The 20,737-nt window shown below is 37.0% G+C and overlaps 1 protein-coding gene across 4 annotated transcripts in view; it reads left to right on the plus strand.

Annotated features, from left to right (window-relative positions):
- zgc:103755 (uncharacterized protein LOC449988 homolog) overlaps nt 1-16,568 on the plus strand; it is a 52,482-nt gene extending 35,914 nt beyond the window's left edge. The window contains exons 10-15 of one of the 4 annotated variants that reach the window (XM_048191588.1): nt 1,123-1,305; nt 3,380-3,517; nt 9,189-9,312; nt 12,474-12,541; nt 12,686-12,761; nt 14,636-16,568. In XM_048191588.1, coding sequence (XP_048047545.1) covers nt 1,123-1,305; nt 3,380-3,517; nt 9,189-9,312; nt 12,474-12,541; nt 12,686-12,761; nt 14,636-15,029 — 983 coding nt within the window. In that variant the 3' untranslated portion in view covers nt 15,030-16,568. The remainder of the gene's footprint in view (nt 1-1,122; nt 1,306-3,379; nt 3,518-9,188; nt 9,313-12,473; nt 12,542-12,685; nt 12,762-14,635) is intronic. The other 3 variants (XM_048191589.1, XM_048191590.1, XM_048191591.1) reach the window with 3 other exon arrangements.
- Nucleotides 16,569-20,737: the final 4,169 nt, after the last annotated feature.

The following is a 20,737-nucleotide window of genomic DNA, read 5'->3' on the forward strand; positions in this document are numbered from 1 at the left end:
GAAAAAAAGGTTTTACTCACCTGTTTTTACCATTTAATCACTGCTTAATTATTTAATTAGTTTGACCATTTAAAATGGCATTTATAAAGCTTAGTTGGATTAAATCTTGTACTAATTTATGTGATGCTTCTCCTGAAATTATGAATTGCAGTGTAATGAACTTTTAACATTTGTCTCATCAAGGGACATTCACATTGACAGCAATTTGCAGTGTCAAATCGACCAAAAGTGAGTTACTTTCATTGAGAGCTTACAATATTAGGTCACACAAGTGACAGCTACCGTTGGAAGTGCGTTGTGGGTGTGTTAAAATTTAACTTTATGTAAATGAGAAGTAACACTACATTGCGAATACCAATCGGAGTGGGGTACACGTGATCTCCCTTGCATGAGATACTGTGTCTAGGAAAGAAGGAGAGGTTAATGGTATCTGGGAGCAATTTTCTTGTTCTGTATGACTTAATTCCATGTAATGTGTGACAAAACAGATGTCTCCATGATATCGTGAACATCAAACTCAAAATCAAACTCACTTTGAATGCATTTTACTGCAATTTCAGTGCACTTTTCTTTCCAGAATCAGTGGCAGCTTTAAGAAATGTTTAGTTCTGAGAGACTAGAGTATGCAGCTGTAATGCTGCAAATTGATTGATAGGAAATCCCAATCGCAGGCACATCCATCCTTCGCTATGTGGTGCGACAATGGGTTTGTAATAAGTTTACAATATGAGTATTGGTTAGAATCAAAATGTGCCTCTGAATTCTTGCTATATGACTTCGAAAACAAATTGTCTTAAGGTGTGCCCAAATTTCCTTTGTTCTGCAAATTTTCAGTCATTACAATGGGCATCCACACAATTTTTTCAACCTGATCATGTGAATTCTCTGCATTGACCAGCAGAAAGCTGACTGGTTTGAAAGTGACTTCTGTATGAGCTTCTTTGTCATGCATTTTCTTTTTTTCTCCAAAAGTGTAATCCATCTTTAAAATGCTGCAATTGTGCTAACCTTCTTCATCTTTTAAATCTGTCTTATATCTTGGATCCCATTCCGGCTTGCTTTGTTAAAGTTCCACTTTGTTCTTTCTCATCTCTGATCTGTCTGTCTTTTCTGTCTGCACAGGTCTTCTTTCACGCAGTTGTTCCACCTCCTCTTCTTCTTTGGACTCCAGACAAGCTTCCAGACGACCACCAAGACCACTACCACGACAAAGGCCACCGCTGCGCCCATGGCAGGAACGAACTCCTCCAAGCACCAGATCCACACCTCCCCCCTCCCGTTCCCTCACCACCACACCACACTCTGGTACGTTTTTGCTGCAAACTCTACTTTTGACCATCAACAATAATTAGCCTTGAATATGTATTTTTAAATAGTAATACGCCCCATCATTATGACAAAATCAACCCTAATGTGGGATCAGGTTCCAAACACAGTCTTGCATCATCCACAAGGGCAAAGACTAATCCCACAGCAAATATATGAACATACATTAATTGTTTATTAAAAAATTTAAGAAAAAAAAAAACCTATTACTGCATTATTATTATTATTTGCAGCCTTATTTTGCTGTGCATTATTCGCATCGTATAAAGATATCCATAAACTAGCCATGAGGTCTAATGATGTTTAAAGTTGCTATATATATATATATATATATATATATATATATATATATATATATATATATATATATATATATATATATATATATATATATATATATATATATATATATATATATATATATATATATCACACAACGTCTTCTTTTTCATCAACACAACACGTATGCGTGTGCTCAAACCAAACCACTCACGTTGCTTCATAAAATTGAGGCTAAACCACTGGAGTCACATAGATTACTACATGTCTTTACCTTTATGGGGCTTGAAAGTGGTAGCTGCGTAGGCTGTCAATGGATGACAGAAAGCTCTCGGATTTCATTAAAAACATCTTTATTTGTGTTTATGGTTTTGGAACAAGTATTTTTGGGTGAAATAACCCTGTAACTGCCATGTACAAGGTATTTAGCATAACAATGTTTATAACTTGTATAAGTATCTGTAACCTTTCTGTAACTTTTCTAATTAACCTTTCTAAGTTTCTGGTCACATGACGCATGAAAATTATGATACATGTTAACGACTGATGCAAATGACCCTACTCTCTACTATGTTTTGAATGTAATATGTAAAACGGACTGCCCCCGACTAAAGATTTTCTTGTTGACTAGGAGTCGTTCATTTAAGATTAGTCGACTAATTGCACGTTTAAATTAAATGACTTAAATATATACTGAAGGGATTACTAAACCATAATGAGCCTTTAATGTAGACATAATATATAGCCTATTCCACGCTCAAGTGCATGCATACAGGCTTGCCATAAAGCACCGGCAAAAGTAATGATTATGAATGTGTCATTAAAAAAAATAGAGACATTTTAATTGTTTATTAATAAACTAGTGTTTTCTGTGTTAGTGTCATCTGCAGAGATGTAGTTGATGATGTTGCCTTGCCATCTCTGCAGTATAGTGAACACACCTTAAGAGAGAAATTCACCTTTTATATAAGCAGGGAGTATGTCTTTTTGATTTAAATTGATTTGTCTAAAAGTTGACATTTCTAACTTTCTATAGATATATTTCTCATGTCTGTGAGGCAAGTAGCCTATATGCTGAGTTTCAGTTCATTTTTGTGATGCGCCCCAGTTCACGGAAACTGAGAAGGCAGAAAGGTCATATTGTGTGTTTTCTTTATTTTACAAAGGCACAACGTTATGTTGTTATTGTGAGTTTACGCAAATAAAAGTAGACCCTTTACAGTTTCGAATGATGTATTACTCTTGTCAATGACAGAGTATTTTAAGTCGTTTCCGCTGTTTTTCAGGAAAAGATTCAAGCTGCCGCCTCCATGTCTTGCAGTAAGCGTGCTATAGTTTAGCTTCCACACTCCACACAAACACTTGGATATGCGCCTAATAATACTGCACATTTACCTAGGTTAACGTTGGAACGAGCGGCCAAGTAAAGTTACTTCCATGTTTCAAATGATAAGCCATATATTTCTTGCCCGATATACTGTAATTACCACACGGACCCTCCGTTAACATTAATCTGTCCCTCATAGACTGCGTGACTTCGCCACAACTTGTTTTTCTTCCTTTTTTTCTGTGACTAACCGACTAATAACATTTTTGTCTACTAAATCTCTTCTAGTCGACTAATGTTTAGTCAACTGTTACATATATTATGCCACTAATAGTTGACTAATGTTTAGTCGACTATTAGTGGCAGCCCTAGATATTATTAGTGCATTTAGAATAAAAGATTATAGATGTTTTGAAATACATATTAAGATACTTTTTTCCCCATCAGGAATTGCTCGCAGCAGGACCCCTTCAGCCAGTAGCACAGCATATGAGAGCACAGAGGTGCATTTAGGGGAGCGTGTATTGGTGGTGGGACAAAGGACAGGGATTGTCCGGTTTTACGGGATGACCAGTTTTGCTCCAGGTATGACACTATTGCCTTTCTAACAACCTCCTACAGTGTACGATAACTCAGGAAAGTGCACTATTGGTTGGGGTTAATTGCACATTTATAGATATTCAAAGATATTCCTTTGCCAATGTACTTGGATCTCTCTCCTTTTTATAACCTCTGTATGAATTAAAGCCATATTTCAGTAGCAGCATAAATGTTCCAAAATGTATAATATCACACAATGGAGAGAGAAAAATTTAATAAATGAGTAAAAGGCCAGCCACTCAAATTCCCTTAACGCACACTTTACCTGTCATTCTGCAAGGACTTTATGTCTGCTACTCAGCTAGGTTATTCACTTAATGGAACTGGTACGCAGGTATGTTCAGCAGTTCTTCAGCACTGTGAAGTTAGTCACTGTATTTACTGCAGTACAATGGATATTTTACAGAATTTCAAGGACACTCATTGTGTTCCAAAAGTCTTTTGGGGCTCGGATTATACGAATGAAAACAACTTAAGAGGTGTCAAACAAAAGTAATAATTAGATTGTAGCATTTTTAAATGCAAGTAGCGTGTTAAAATGAAAAGCAAAAATGTTCACTTTATTTTTAGTGTCCCTGTTGCACGTCTAATATTTTTGCACATAGTAATAACAGTAATCAAAGCTGCAAGCAGTAATGAAAGGGCCCTCACATCAAAGTGCCACACTTCCTGCTGCCAACAGGTGGCGCTTTGACTGTAACTGAAAATTGCCACGTAGATGTCTTCAGAACAGGAATATTATCCAACATGTGACATTTGGAGCAGATCGGACATTGTATGCCTGAGTTATTACACTTAGCATTACACTTAGCCAAGTGTTGCATGATTTAACGTGTTTCTAGTATGTTTGGTACTTCGTGGCATATGGAAATGTGTTCTTGGGAGTGAATTACAGTGTAAAGCATGCCATTTTCTGTTGCCAGCAGGTGGCACTATGACTGAATATTGGCATACAGATGTCTTTAGGCCAGGACTCTTCTCACACATGTGAAGTTTGGGGCAGATCGGACATTGTATGCCTGAAATACAACAGCTTCCTCTTTCATGGCGAAACATGAGACTTTGTCAGTTCGCCACGGACACGCCGTTCAACGAAAACTCATGATTTTCGCAATTTAACATCGCTAAGGTCTTAAGATTAGACTGACCAAATATGATGTTGATCTGATTAAATCTCTATGAGGAGTTAATCACAGTGTAAAACATGCCATTTCCTGTTGCCCACAGGTGGCGCTATGACTGTAACTGAATATTGCCATGTATATGTCTTCAGGCCAGGACTGTTATCAAACATGTGAAGTTTGGGGCAGATCTGACATTGTATAGCCGAGTAACAACAACTTCCTGTTTAATGGCGAAACATCAAACTTTGTGAGGCTGCCACGGACATGCCCTTCAGCGAAAACTCAAGATCTTTGCAATTTAATGTCGCAAAGGCCTTAAGATTAGACTGACCAAATATGATGTTGATCTGATTAAAGCTCTAGGAGGAGTAAGTATGTCTGGAAATGGCAAAAATTGCACAAATTTTGCAGAGAAAATTCAAAATATCTCACTTCCTGTTGGGTTTTCAGATTTTGCACCCAGTGGCTTTTTTGTAGTATAGGGCTGTTACACGTGTCTACAGAATTTCATAACTGTGCGTGCAATGTAGCGCGAAGGCCACTTAATTTAAATTTTGTAGGTGGTGCTGTCAAGCCATTTTGCCACACCTAATTCTGAAACCCATATCAGATGTAAATTTTCACCACTTTTGACGCGTGTGCAAAGTTTCATGAGTTTTCGAGCATGTTTAGGCCCTAAAAATGCAATTTATTTGGGAGAAGAAGAATAATTGACTGAGCAATTCCAATAGGGTCCTCACACCATCAGTGCTCGGGCTCTAAGTACATGTTGTTAATTAATATTTCTCAGTGCATAATTACACAGTAACAAGTGTACCTTAAAATAAAGTGTGACCCTCTTTATTATTAAAGTCAGGAGTTTTCACAAGTATTCAGTCAAAGTGCTTTAAGGTCTGGATGGAGAAAAGATTCATGCAGATTGGTGAACTGAGAACAAAATTTATTGGCTATTGTCCATGATTATGAATGCTGACGCAGTTGTATGTTGAACAAATAAAATCAATATTCAGGTTCAGTGGTTCCTCAATGGTACATTATCACTTTATGAGCACTGTGGAAAATGAACAATTGAGACACATGAGTTTAATACTTGAACCAGGGAGAACAACTCAATACCATTCATTCTTTAAAGGACCGATTTTCATCGATTTGTATTTTATTGAATAAGCCAATGTGCCATTGTGCACATGAGCTGGTAGTATCACTGTATCGGCTTGTGTTGTGGCTTGTGTGTTATATATATTTGAAGATTTGTTCATTAAATAAATTTTATTTTATATAATGTGATTGAATATTTGTGTCTGAATGCTGCTGGTTCATGATTTGGAAAAACAAAAAAAGAGTAGCTAAACTATTGCCATAAAAAGCCTAAAAACTCTCGCTCTAGTCCACTAATTAATGACCACTGAGTGCTGTTGAACTCAGCTCTGTGGTTTGTGTGGAGAGCACTTTCATGTAGCAGGCAGCACAGTAGTTTCATCAAAATCAATTGGAAAAGCTAAAAACGGATTTGGAGAGAAATCTGGGATAGCGTACTACAGCACATATTATATTGGCAAATGCACAGCATATAATACAGGGACAGCTTATAATAAAATACATTATGCATTCCTCATGAGAATTATTGGCACTCTTGGTAAATAAAGAAGCCTGTGAAAATAAATCTGCATTAATCCTTTTCATTCAAAGAATTCACAAAAATATAACCTTTCATTGCAACAAAAGAATTAAAAATGGGGATATAATCTCTTTATGCAATAAATATTTTTTTTTCTCCAATACACATTGGCCGCAATTAATGTCACCCTTTTATTCAATACTTTTTGCAACCTCCTTTTGCCAAGATAACAGCTCTGAGTCTTCTTTAATTTCTGATGAGGTTGGAGAACACCTGACAAGACATCAGAGACCATTTCACCATACAGAATCTCTCCAGGTCCTTCAAATTCCCAGGTCCACCCATTTTTGTCTTGATTTTGATGCTTTGGATCATTGTACTGATGGAAAATCCAGCCATGGCCCATGACAAGATTTCTAGCAGAGGCAATCAGGATTTGATTACATATGTGCTCAGCGTAAATGAGTACACCCCCTTTGAAAAGTAACATTTCCTGAATGTTGACAAGACTAAGTTTAATATAACATCTGTTTAACTTATAACATGAAAGTAAGGTTAATAATATAACTTAGATTCTTCACATTCTTCAGTTTTACTCAAATTAGGGTGATGCAAAAATGAGTACACCCCACAACAAAAACTACTACATCTAGTACTTTGTTTGGCCTCCATTATTTGTAATGACAGCACCAAGTCTTCTAGAAATGGAATGAACAAGTTGGTGACATTTTGCAACATCTATCTTTTTCCATTCTTCAAGAATGACCTCTTTTAGAGACTGGATGCTGGATGGAGAGTGATGCTCAACTTGTCTCTTCAGAATTCCCCATAGGTGTTCGATTGGGTTCCGATCAGGAGCCACTGAATCACTTTCACCCTGTTCTTCTTCAGAAATCCAACAGTGGCCTTAGATGTGTGTTTAGGATCATTGTCATGTTGGAAAAGTGCACGACGACCAAGGGCACTGGGTGATGGTAGCATCTTCTCTTTCAGTAAAGAGCAGTACATGTGTGAATTCATGATGCCATCAATGAAATGCAGCTCCCTGACTCCAGCAGCACTCATGCAGCCCCAAATAAGGACACTGCCACCACCATGTTTCACTGTAGGCGCCATGCATTTTTCTTTGTATTCCTCACCTTTGTGATGCAATACAGTTTTGAATCAGTTCCAAAAACATTTATCTTGGTCTCATCACTCCAGAGCATAGAGTCCCAGTAGTCTTCATCTTTGTCAGCATGGGCCCTGTCAAACTCTAGGCGGGCTTTTTTGTGCTTAGATTTTAGGAAAGGCTTCTTTCATGGACGGCACCCATGCATGTCATTCCTCTGCAGCGTACGCCGTATTGTGTCACGGGAAATAGTCACCCCAGTTTGGCTTTCTACTTCTGCAGTGAACTTGCATGCCGATTTTCTTCAGCCCTTCTCATCAGAAGACGCTCCTGTCGAAGTGTTAACTTCCATAGATGACCTGGACGTCTCTGTGAGATGGTTGCAGTTCCATCTTTTTAACATTTTTGTACCACTTTTGTTACAGTATTCTGACTGATAAGTAAAGCTTTGCTGATCTTCATGTAGCCTTCACCTTTCTGGTGTAAAGAAATTATTTTCTTTCTCAGGTCTTGTGACATTTCTCTTCCATGTGGTGCCATTGCTGACCGCATGAAATGGGAAGGGGTTTTAACACCCTTTTATAGTCAACTGTCTACTGGACACTTGTGTAATGAATAATTAGACTCACCTGAGTTGAATTCTTGTTAAATTAGACATTTGTAGTCTAAAATTTAGCTTTGCTCCAGAGTCTTTTAGTAGGGTGTACTCATTTTTGCATCACCCTAATTTGAATAAACCTGAAAATGTTGTTCTCTAAGTTAAATTATTAACCTTACTTTCATGTTATAAGTTAAAAAGATGTTATATAAAACTTAGTCCTGTCATCATTTTGGTAATTGTTTTTTGTGTTCATTGAGATTTTGTTTAAAATGTTACTTTTTAAAGGGGGTGTACTCATTTACACTTAGCACTATATATATATTCTGCCTGACAGTGACACAATTTACTTATTTTATCCAACAGAACAGAAAATGTATGCGTTTTTGTGGGGATCATACTTGAATTTTTTCGACACAAGGAGGCTATGAAAAAACTTGAAGTGCCCAGCTTTAAATAGAAAACTAATATCTTATTACCATATTATATTATCACAAATAAATTATATTTCAGACAGAATGAGAGCTATCGCTGCGCAAGCACTTCCGACCCCTACTAAGTGTGACCATCATTACATATAATGAAACACATGTAGCGTGAAGCTTGATAACTTTTCCAACACATGCCAGGGGTCGATAGTCCCTTATAAAGGATTTGGACTTGTTGAATGACGTCTAGCCTCCAGAACATTGGATTTGCTAATTTGCTCTAAGTAAGCAGCTGTCTTAATGTTTGCTGCTGGAAAAGAACTTAAGTGCCCTCATTTCAACCAGACAGTAATGACTTTATATTCGTGTTTATTTTTTGTGTGTGTGTGTTTTTTGTTTTTTTTATAGAGAAATAACATGGATCTTATCTGTGCCATTTTATTGTTGGGGTGCCCTAAGGTGAAATCCATCTTCCTCTCAATGCGCCCTTTTCATCTGCTATTCATACATTCATAGAATAACGCTCACCCTGTGCTTTGTTTACTAAAAAGCAACTGTTTGTTTGTCCTTCCATTACAAAGCATTACAAAGCTTTTGGAAGGAATAACTGGATTTACTCAAATCACAGGATTTGGTATTCGTTTGTTTAGGCTCGAGCTGTACTGAGAGATGACAGATTGGAGATTGTTTACCAAGCTCAGGTCGGCGAGCGAATCGCTACATTTCTCAAAATGTGTGTGCTTATACACAGTGTGTTTGTGTTTGTGTCCCTGACAGGATTTTGGTTGGGGATTGAGTTGGACAAGCCGAGCGGAAAGAATGACGGATCAGTTGGAGGAGTACGATACTTCAGCTGTCCTCCTAAACACGGAGTCTTCGCCCCACCCTCACGAGTTCAGAGGCAAGTGTACCATGGAGAATTTGCAGCCATAACCGCATCTTAACTGAGTCTTATTTCTCGGGTCTTGCTGACTTTTAGCATGATTATTTCTAGCCGACTGTGTCTTTGATTGTTGGATAGAGATTTCGACCTTTCTGTACAGCAGCATTAATAAGATTGTGCATCGACATTTGTAAGTCATTTCTGCATGAGGGACGTAATGGCCCCCACAAAAAATTAACTGCCCTGCACTCATCATTGAAAGACATTTACTAGCAACACTGGTATCACAGATAAATTTTCTGGATATTGTTAGCATACTTTTTCGCAATTAGACTATAACAACAGACAATAACATTTGCGAAAAATTCAATACTATTTGAAGGATGGGTCAGAACGTGGGCTCTTTTCACATAGGCCATTTAGGAATCACCTAACAACCTAACAACCACCCACAACACCCTAGTAACCACATATCATGCTAAGAACCGCTCACAATACTTTAGCAACCGCATAGAAATGCCCTGGCAGCCACCCAACCTAGCATTGCGGTGGCAGGTTTTACATGCAAAAAAAAGAGTCACATTTCTTCATAAAATGTAGTTTATATTTGACTTTTGCTTGTTTAATTTGACAAGTAGATATTGGCAAAGGAATTACTTCCTTTCTACTTTCTTTTGATTAAAATCCAGCCACTTTTTCTTTGTATTCGATTTACTTTTCTTTTGTCAGTCTTCTATTACGATTCTAATCCTTCCCATCGACAGCAGTCTGCCCTCCATTTGTCCCTCTGTACCTTTTACGGCTTTCATTCCCCTGCTGGTTATTCAACAAATGATCAATGTTCGTATCTTCTCCATCTGTCATGAATCATATATTCTTAATTCAGAACCATTCACCTATGCCATATTCCTCTCTTTCTTTCTCATTGTATTTCTGTAAAGAAGCTGAGTGACTGATAAGCACATTGTTCTAGAAGCTTTCTTTCGTTCTGTCTTCTTAATTAACCCTCGGGGCAGCCGCAGGCACGCAGGCAGAGAGATCCCAACCGCTTTCTTTCATTTTGTCAGAGGCTCTTTAAGTCAAATTGAAATAGCCACTATTTATTTCTTGATGCATTTTCCTCGTCTTAAAGAGATTCTCCACCCAAAAATGAAAAATCTCTCATCATATCACCATCATTCCATCCCAGATGACTTTCTTTCTTCTGTGGAACACAAAGAAAGACAAAAAAACAAAAAAAAAAAAAAAAAAACATTTCATCTCTGTGAGTCCATATAATGCAAGTGGATGGAACCCTCAAAGTTGACTCTTCAAAAACCACGCAAAATGAACACAATAGTAACCCAAATGACCTCATCAATGTCTTTTGAAGTCAAGCAATAGGTGTGTGTGAGAATAATACTAATATTTGAAACTTTTTAAACTATAAACCATCATTTCCGGCCGACTTATCATGCGCACATTCATGAGTTGACCAAAACGTCATGTGATGTAAGCGTGCGCAAGCTTCACAACATGCTTACATACAGTAGTGCTTCACAATGCTCACATGAATATGTATATGACTGTTGGCCGGAAACGATGGAATGTTTAGCTTCCTTGAGGAAACATCATACGCATATCATTAAAGAAGGTCGGGAAGCAACATGTAGTTTGACACGTTTCTAGTCTACGATACTACAGGAATTTAGGAGTCAAAATCGCATAATCTGACAGTGACTATCGTAAAAATATTGTGTGGTCTGAACCCAGCATAAATGATGTCACAATTGTCATTTTTCACACCAAAAATGATAACATAAAGATTATAATAACTATAAACGTCAACACCCGTGCACAATAATAAACATTCTGTTTATTATTAGCACATGCTGTAATTATGTCATCTGCCACTTTAAATGCTTGAGCTCTTTAAATTCTGGTCGATTCTGATTGGCTGTCAATGTTTATTTTTGTTCATCAGATGGAAAAAAATCATTCTCATAGTGATTCCAACAATATCGCTCCTCTGTATCATTAGTGTGATTATTTTTTCTTTATTCTAAAAGAATTAGAACGATTGAATGAAAACTTTAGCATTATAGTTATCGTCCTTGATGTGAACGGGTCTTTAATATGCATAATTTATTTGTGCCTGTTATTACAAAGTAAAAACTTTTCCTTTTTGGCTCACGTCATCTTGTCAATGAAGCAGAGAATATAATGTTAACCTGTAGCCAAATAGTTATTGTAACGTTATTGTAGTTTTAGGCTACTATTGTAGTCAATGCAGCGTTTCTAATGTTGTCAATGTTGGTTGATTACAGGAACAATAGCAAATAAAGGTACATTTAAAAAGAACCATAACTATTCTGATATGCTGAGAGTCTTAATAAACACTTTATTTATAGTCATTTACTGTATAGTCCATAATTATTATTATTATTATTATTATTATTATTATTATTATTATGATTACTATTTTTTTAAAGCTCCTGAAACATTTGTTGGGACTATTATAATGGCACTTAATTTAAAGAAATGTAGAAAAAAAAAAAAATAATAATAATCTAAATGTCATACTTTAGATTGTGAACTTTCTGGAGTAGTTCTCCATGCTGAGCTTGACCTTCAGCCTCCACATCCTCTTAAATAAGCCTCCTCAAAAGGGGTTGTTGGCAGTCAAGTCAGTGTGTTTCAGGAAAGGAGTGTTCTTTAACAATTGACTGCAAACTCATATTTAAGTCTGGCTCTATTCTGGTATGGAACGACCACACTTCACAATCCAGTCATTTCTCGATAGACTATTTCAATCTGAAATGCATCAAATTATGGAAGTAAAATGGGTTTTGAGTACCATTTCATGTTGACTTCAAAGATATTCATTTCAAAGAGTTTTTACCTGTCCATTGGAGAATCATTTTGCTTTTTTTTCCCCCCACTGTCCTAACATGTCAAGGTTTGCGATTTTGTTTCTGCTACATATTTACATGTCAAATTGTTTGTGACAATTTTGACAAGCATTTGTCAAAATAAACCCATGTGACTGTCACTATTTTGAGGTGATACATTTGTTGTTTGACAGCTTACAGAGTATACGCAAGGGTAAAATAATGTGTCTTGACAGTTTTCTGGCAGAGCATCAGTTGTAAAAGTGCAGTGGAAGAAGTAATACTGAACATTCACTTTGTTTTAACTAGCAGGATTCATGGCTCAGTGGACTGTCTGTCAGAGCTGTCCTCGTCTCGGATGAACTATTCCTTCACAGGTGAGCCATTCCGGTTGTCTGCCATCTGATTCCCTCTCCTCTGTCAAATCTTTTAAGACTGAAGACAGTTTAGACATTAATTTTTTCATCTGAAACTGTCGTTTTCAGATATTTGGTCATTTTTTTCTGTTTTTTTTAAATAAGGAATTCGACGCACTCTCAGCACTTCCTCAGCCATTGCCACGCAGAGAGAACCCAATCGCAAAGGTCAAGCAAGCAGGTGGGAATGATGTATTGTTAATAAGACTACCTTTTTCAAGTAAAGAATTTTTCACCAGGAGTTGTGGCTCGCTGGTTAATGCATGTGTTCCGCATACATTAAAGCTTGGTGCTCATGATGGAAATTTTGTCAGTCAGGTCTTATTAGACCAAATTCTAATGCCGCGTTCACACTGTAACGGCAATTTAACTCGGTTATGCCGGCCGACTTTTGCTAGCTAGAAGGTGGGCTAGTATCAACGGCTAAAATCATGCAAAACGTTTTACAACTAACCAGATTGTCCGATTTCTTCGCTTATTCTCTTCCAGGCAAGGTCCTTTTTATTCCTGTCTCGATAAAAATATAATGACACATCATAGAGCTCAGAGTGGCCACACACAACGACATCTTTGTTCTGGTCTCCACCACTGATCACATCATAAACACGTTACTACCAAAGCAGAGTCCCTGATTGGTTAACGCGCCGCGAATTTACGCCAAAGTTCAGATTTTTGAACTCGGGCGTTTGGGCGTCAGACGCTCAATTAGCGCCGCGCCATTCGCGCGTCAACAGCCGATTCACGCGCACTAGACGCTTGATTCGCGCCGCAGGACACCTAGATGCGCGTTTACATTGACTTAACATGTAAATCAGACGCCTCAGACGCCCAGACGCGTTCGGTGTGAACGCAGCATTAAGAAGCCCAAATTGTCCTTTCATTTCAAAACAGGAAAAAAAAAAAAAAAAAAAAAAAAAAATTACTATTTTTTAATTTAGAAGAATCCAGAAATGTTTGTATTAATTATTTTTATTTTTATTTTTTTTTACTGAAACACTGAAATCGAAATTAAAGATTTAATTTTGATTTAGCCGAAAACTGAAACTAAAGTTTATTTAATAATCAATTAATTAATAAAATATATTTAATTAATCCACACTCATATAAAAAAATGAGTTGTATAATTGTACATAAGGCAGTTTTTGATCAACTTTTTAATAATGTATTACTGTCTTTACTCCAATTTGTTGTTGAAACAAACATTAAAACAGTGACTATAACTTGTTTTCATGACAAATTTATTCAGACATAAATAATGAAGACAACAGGATAAGTAAAATAGAATGAATATGTATTACAGTGCATATATTTATTTTTTGTATTTTTTTTTTAAGCTGACTAACAAGCTATGGACATTGAAAGCTTTTCCTGAGGTAATGTTAGGTGACATTGTTCACAGGCTGTATTATTTACATCTTTCCAGTGTTGAAACACTGATTTAGTGATTTCGTGAGACATGGTACATTTCAGTAAGTTGTACTGTACCTGTCAGCATACCTTCTGATGTTCATTCATGTTTGTTTTGTGCTGAGGAGATGATCGGTTCACGTGCGCTCCATGTTACCGCCTGAACTGTAGCGGCTACAGCGATCTGTCGCACCACATTAAGGAGCTTCAAAACCACATTTATAGTTTGAATTTCATTATAAAACTGACATAATTTGAAAGCTCAGACAAAGCTCAAGTTCCAAAAGATGGAATTGGATGGTATGCTCACAACAAATAATGTTTAATGAAGTTTTGTTCGTGCAACAACAGACTAAAAGATCTCGGTTCATTAAAATGAAGATTTAGCCCCATCATCCATAGCTGACTTGTTTACTTGTTGTAGCTTTTCAATGTCGTGTGCACCAAACAGAGACCGACACAGTCAAAATGCGCCATCAGAGAAGCGTTAATTAAATGTCACTGTTGCATTCAATGATTTCGGCCCTCCAAAAGTGTTTTTCAACCGAAAATTAATTTTCAGCTGAATGTTTTCGTTTGCCGAGATTTCGCTGTAGCATTAATTAGTCCGGTGTATCCCATTCTCAAATGCTCTTTGTCGTCTCCCAGGAACCGTTCCAGTAATTTGCGGCGACGTTGGAGCACAGTCAGCTCTGGCTGGGGTACATCAAGGGCAAACAGCAGCGCTGGCCCAGGGCCTAACCGAGTGGGTGGCACCACCAGTTCCTCTGGCTCAGATGGCACTGTCAAACTCCACCTGGGCATGCAGGTCTTGCTAATTAGTGCCAATGAGATGGGCACCATCCGCTACATTGGCACAGCTGACTTTGCCCCTGGCCTCTGGCTCGGACTCGAGCTGCGAAGCCCGAAAGGAAAAAACGATGGCTCTGTGGGCATCCGGCGCTACTTCAGCTGCCGACCTGGCCATGGGGTTCTGGTGCGACCCAGCAGGGTCACGTACCGTGGTATCAACGGAGCCAAGCTGGTGGATGAAAGCAGCTGAGACCGCCGCACGCTGAAACACGGGCTTCTCATCTCTCCACCCATCTGGCTTTCGGTTCATTTTGTTTCAATGGATTTGTTTTGACATTTCAGCCAACCTGAAGAGACGTTTTCTTCCACTGCACTAAGACTCAGAAGTTCACTGCTGATAAACTGTTTACTCCGTTTTGTGAAGCAACTAAATATTATATTTGGTAGGAAATATTACATTTGAATTCTTCAGAGGTTTTAATTTTACCTGGAGGTTTGAAGTCAGACGGTCTGATAAAGTAAACGGTAGCAATATTGGAGCACTTTAATAAGTCTCTGGGCTTGAATAACAGGATTTAAGAAGTTCAGACAATGTAATAACTTCAATAACTGTGAATATATCGGCTCCTATAAAGCCCCTCAAAAGTTATCTCAGAACGAAGCATAGCTTAGTTTGTCTGCTCTTGTCAGCAGGTGCGAGTCCCTTCAGAACATGGCACTTACACGTTCAGAAACTCGTAATCTTTCATCTTGATGCGAGAGCAGTTACGATGAAATAATAAGCACTTTAATTCGATCGTAATCCAAGATCTAATCAGCTCAGAGAATCAAAACTTGATTGCACTTGATTGTTCCACAGATGATACAGCAGTTGTTGCAGCTGACAGACTTCATCGGGTTTTTGTTTTGCCTGTAATAAAGAGGTACTCTTGAGTGAGAGATCCCTAATTGAAACTTGAGTCAGTTTTATAAAGTCAGTCAACGATGATAAACAGACCAAACAATTAAGTCTAAATCAAGTCACCGCTAGTAGTCAGAAGCATTTTTCTTGATATGTTTTTGTTTCGGATGTTTTAAGGTCTGTAATAGCGAATCAAACAATTGTTGCGACGAACCATAATAATGAAGCAATTAGTATTTTTCATACTTTTTGAAGAGCATTCATATGAGAAGTTAGTTATATTAGATAATAAAATGCTTAATGAGAAGAGACTGACATAATAATTTGGATAAAATTGTTTGTTTTTTGTTTGTTTTTTTCAAAGGCAATTGTTCCGATTTTATTTAATTGGTTTCAATTATTGATTCGCTTATATTTTCCATTCCATTCATTTTTAATTTCTTTCCAAATTCTTAATTAAATAATGTCTGGGATGAGTTTACAGTCAGTATAAATGCAAGAATTACAGATGAGTGATTCCTCAAGAATCATGTCATTTTGCACTAATGAGGAAATTAATGAAAATGCGCTGTTTATGTTATCAGAAAATCCCGAAAAGAAGTACACGAGGGTGAAAAATGTCAACAAGAAACGTAAATAAATAAATAAATGATAAGGGTTATACAATTTCCAATGTAAGTTGGGAGTCTAATTGCACATTTCAGCCTGTATCCACAGGAGTGTTTTGTACTGTATGTACATTATCTGCTTAGCTGTGTGTTGGGTGTATATTTTGAGTCAATTTAAATGTAGTATTTTAGCAGTAAATCTGGATTATTAAATGTAATGCACAAAGAATGTTTGTCAAATTTGTCAGCTGATATCAATAAAAAGTTCTAATATTTTAAAGACTGTTTTTTTTCTATCTCGCCCTCACCCACTTAACGGTATGTCCAGATTTCATTCATACTATACACATTCATACATATTATTTAGAAAGTACATTTTTTACAGTTGCAAAATGTATTCCTCATTAAGTATAAAACATATTCACTATGCAATTTTGGATGCAACAAATGTGAGTTTTAGTCAGTTCCCATCAAGTTCATCACATTAACTCTTCTGATCTAAGTTGGAAATGTTCTAAAACATACAAAGAATATAACAAATGAAAATTATCAAATAGAGAAAAAATAAAATAACTGGTAAAATTCCGAACCATTGAGTTGACAAAAAGATCAGGCAGATTATTGCAAAATTATTATTTTTTTTCGATGGTAATCAGATGGTAAAGTGTTTATTCTCAGCATCTGATAACTGAGCACTGGTTTATTTACATTTTAGTTATTGAATTAATAATTTTTTTTTCAATGAATAAACCAAACCCAAAAGCTTGAAGTATTTGGATTTGAGCTGAGAAAAATTAACCCAGTTTGTTGGCTACATACTGAACTTGTGAGTCAGCGTCTTCTATATATAATGTTTATTAAAGATCCTTCTTGTGCACTTAACCCAAGTTATAAGTTTTGAAAATTAATTTTGTTCAAATTCATATAGCCACTTAACGGCTACTTTATCAAGAAAAAGGTCACCTCTCCCCCTTTTTCTCTTTGGTCTAATTTACATCTTATTTGGATCAAGAATCATCTATTAAATCAGCATGATGTTATGTTTAAAGCTACAAACTGTTTACATTGATAGTGAAACTGCATGACATGATAATCACACCACATCAGAAAATATGAACAGCATGATTTTGGACCAGTGAGATTTTACGATTGGCGGGGCTACCCACTGTGACGCTGCAGAAATTAAACTAAACTTTCAACATAAAATCGAATTGCTTGTCATGGTTGATTTGGACAATGTTAGGAAAACCATTGCGACCATGGACAGCCATCTGCTTCATGTTTACTCAATACCATAAATTCAGAGGAAAACTCAGTGCATTGGACTGCCATTTGGACTCATATTTATGGAAACAGCTTGATTTGTGACATGCTGAATTAGTATCCATTTGAAAATGGGTGGACCATGGCCATGAAAGGACTCGTGTGGTCAGCATGAAAGCTTTGCTATGCCATGACATTCACACTCGCTCAAATGTTTTTAATGGGCCTAATTTATGAGAGGAACACATTCCCGAGACATTAGGCGTGATAGATCAATAGATTCCTGCTGTTTATGCCAGATTCTGTTCCTGCCATCTGCATGTCAAAACAAAAATTAAGATTCATCAGACTATTTGTCAACGTTCAATTATTCATTCTGTCCTCTGTGACCTTGATTTGTAGGAGAGAACTCTTTCACCATGTCCTGCTGCCCATCAGCGTTGAAGGTTTGACTTGCTGCACAGTCGGAGATAACCTTCACCTCTGTGTTGTAATTTTGTTTATTTGTGGTCTTTCTACTGTATATCAGATTGAACAGATCAGGTCATTCTCATCCCAGGCAAATGTTATAGCTCAACAAAAATGCCACTCAAATGTTTTTTTTTTTTTGGTAATCAATCTCTCTATTTTTTTCCTCTTTTGAAAAGTCATGGAAATGCTATTTAAATTAACACTTAAATTAACATTAAAAATAATTTATTAGCAACAACAGTTTCACATCGACAAGTCCCTTCCACTCATCACTCCTTTAGTCTAGAATGCTTTTTCCCCACTTGTAAATAGCCTACTTTGCTTAGTCATTCTTGTGCTCGGAACTAGTAGGCTAAATACCATATTTACTGTAAAAGACTTGAAAGCCATATCCATCTCAAGCATACAATCAGAAAAGATCTTATGCATATAATAAGCTAACACTATGGGTACGCGTACCCCTGGGGGTACGTGAGTTGACAAAAGGGGGTACGCGAACAAATGCTGAGTAGTTCATTTAACTCTACCTTAAAGTAATATTAAAACAGAGCATGTATTTCTAACTGGCAAAATGCCGTGAATCCATTACATTTAATAAAAATTAACACATCTTTTGCAGTCAAAAATGACTGCATCCACAGAAGCAGCATATGATAGATTGTGTGCAGAATCTGCTGCCTTAATGCCGTTCTCGACAATGCACCTTTGTAAAAGTGGGGATTTAGCACTTACTCGCATGAAGAACAAATATAGACACAGATAATGGATTCATTTCGATTTAAGACTCAAACTTTCTCCGATACAAAAACATACCTTGTGTGAGTTCTTGTATTTATGATAACGAGCAAGAACGCAACTGTTCCCAAATATCCACATGACTGCAAACGTGACATTATTATACAACAGCTCAAAACACAAAACGTACATTTTAAACACAGTACTGTCAGTAATTAAACTATTTTGCAACGAAAAAATATTTCTAACGAAAACCACAGCAGTACTACAACACACGTCTGTGTTTCGCGAACAATTCTGCGGCTTTGAACGAATCGTAAGAGTCAATGATTCAATGATTCATTCACAGCCACTTGCTTCGTTACTGAATGAATGACTCGATGACTCACTCATAAAAACAGTGACTTGCTGCCACCTACTGGCAGTTTTAGTTTAATATTTAAAAGTATCACTTCGTTTTACCATCATTATTTCTCTATAGACCACTTTGGAGCAGACGTCACAATGACGTCACTTGCAGCTGCGCGCGCATAGTGGTTGCAGAAAAATAGCGGTAGCAATTGGAGGAAAATAAGAGAATAAGAGAAAAATGTTTTGTTGTGCCTCTGGATGTTGGACTCGGAAATCAAAAAATATAGTCTTAATTTTTAAAGAAAACCATCGTTGAAAACGTCTGAAGCTAAACGGAGACGTTTCACAGACTGGACTGATGACACCTGCAAGGATTAGTCTACTATTAAAGCAGGAATTTGATGTAAACAGTAAGTCTACATAATATTCACATATGCAGTTCAGAGGACATACATACATAGCAGTTACAGCATTGAAATAATATTTAAACCTATACATTTCACATAGATAACTTTTAAACAGTCTATACAATTTTAATTTCACAATTCTGACTTTTTTCTTGCATTTGCGTGTTTATTACTCCCAGTTCGGACTTTATTCCTCGCAATTGTGAGTTTATTTCACAATTCTGAGGGGAAAAAAGTCAGAATTGCGGGATAAATTGCAATTCAGAAAAGACAGAATAACGAGTATATCTCACAATTGTTTTTCTTTGTAAGAAATGTGAGATATAAACTCAGATTTGCGAGAAATAAAAGTCAGAATTGTGAGATATAAACTCGAAATTAACTTTTTATTCTTTTAATTCATGACAAACAAAAACAAAACAAAGTTGTACGCGTCAAGAGACTTATACGCTTTTAGCTTCTCCTGAGTATAGGCTATACACTTGAGGTGTCAATCAGGTAAATATATATCTCTGGCCACTGGATGCTTGGCCATTTCGTTTCATCATTTAACCACTGACAAGGTGCTATGGCAAACGGATCCGTAAGCTGTATCCCACTCGGTAATGTTAATTTTTTTGAAATAACAGTGCTTATCGCTGGGTGAAGCTGCTGTGATATGCCGACAACATTTAAAAAAAATAACAAATCAAAATATTCTATAATGTTTCTAAATCTTAACTACTTTGAACCGCTTCGTCGTAACTCTCTAGTCGTACTGGTTATCACTCCCGGGTTTTCTGCAACCACGATGCGCGCGCATCCCGAATGTTTACAAACAGTAAATAGGCCTATTGAACATTTTTTATTTAAAACATTATTTATTTTATAAAGATATTCATAAAGGTAAAATTACACACTGGAAAATCAATTTAGGGGCAAATATTGTCTCTAGATGGAAAAGGTGTGACTGCAGTCGAAGTGGAAGAGAGGGGGTACGCGAAAGGATGGTAATCCCTTCAGGGGGTACTCCACGCTAAAAAGTTTGAGAATCACGCAAGTGACGTCACCGTCGACCGTTACGGCTGCGGTCACGTCCACTGAGGCAAAAGGCTGTGCGTGCGGCAGCATTGGTTTTCAGCGTGAATGTCGCGAAAAACACACAAAACACATCCAAAACGGGAAAGAGCTTTGACACAAAACCTGAGGCATATTTTTTATTTTTATTTTTTTAAATCAGAAA

Source organism: Megalobrama amblycephala, linkage group LG5 (assembly GCF_018812025.1).
Source record: "Megalobrama amblycephala isolate DHTTF-2021 linkage group LG5, ASM1881202v1, whole genome shotgun sequence".
Lineage (NCBI taxonomy): Eukaryota > Metazoa > Chordata > Actinopteri > Cypriniformes > Xenocyprididae > Megalobrama > Megalobrama amblycephala.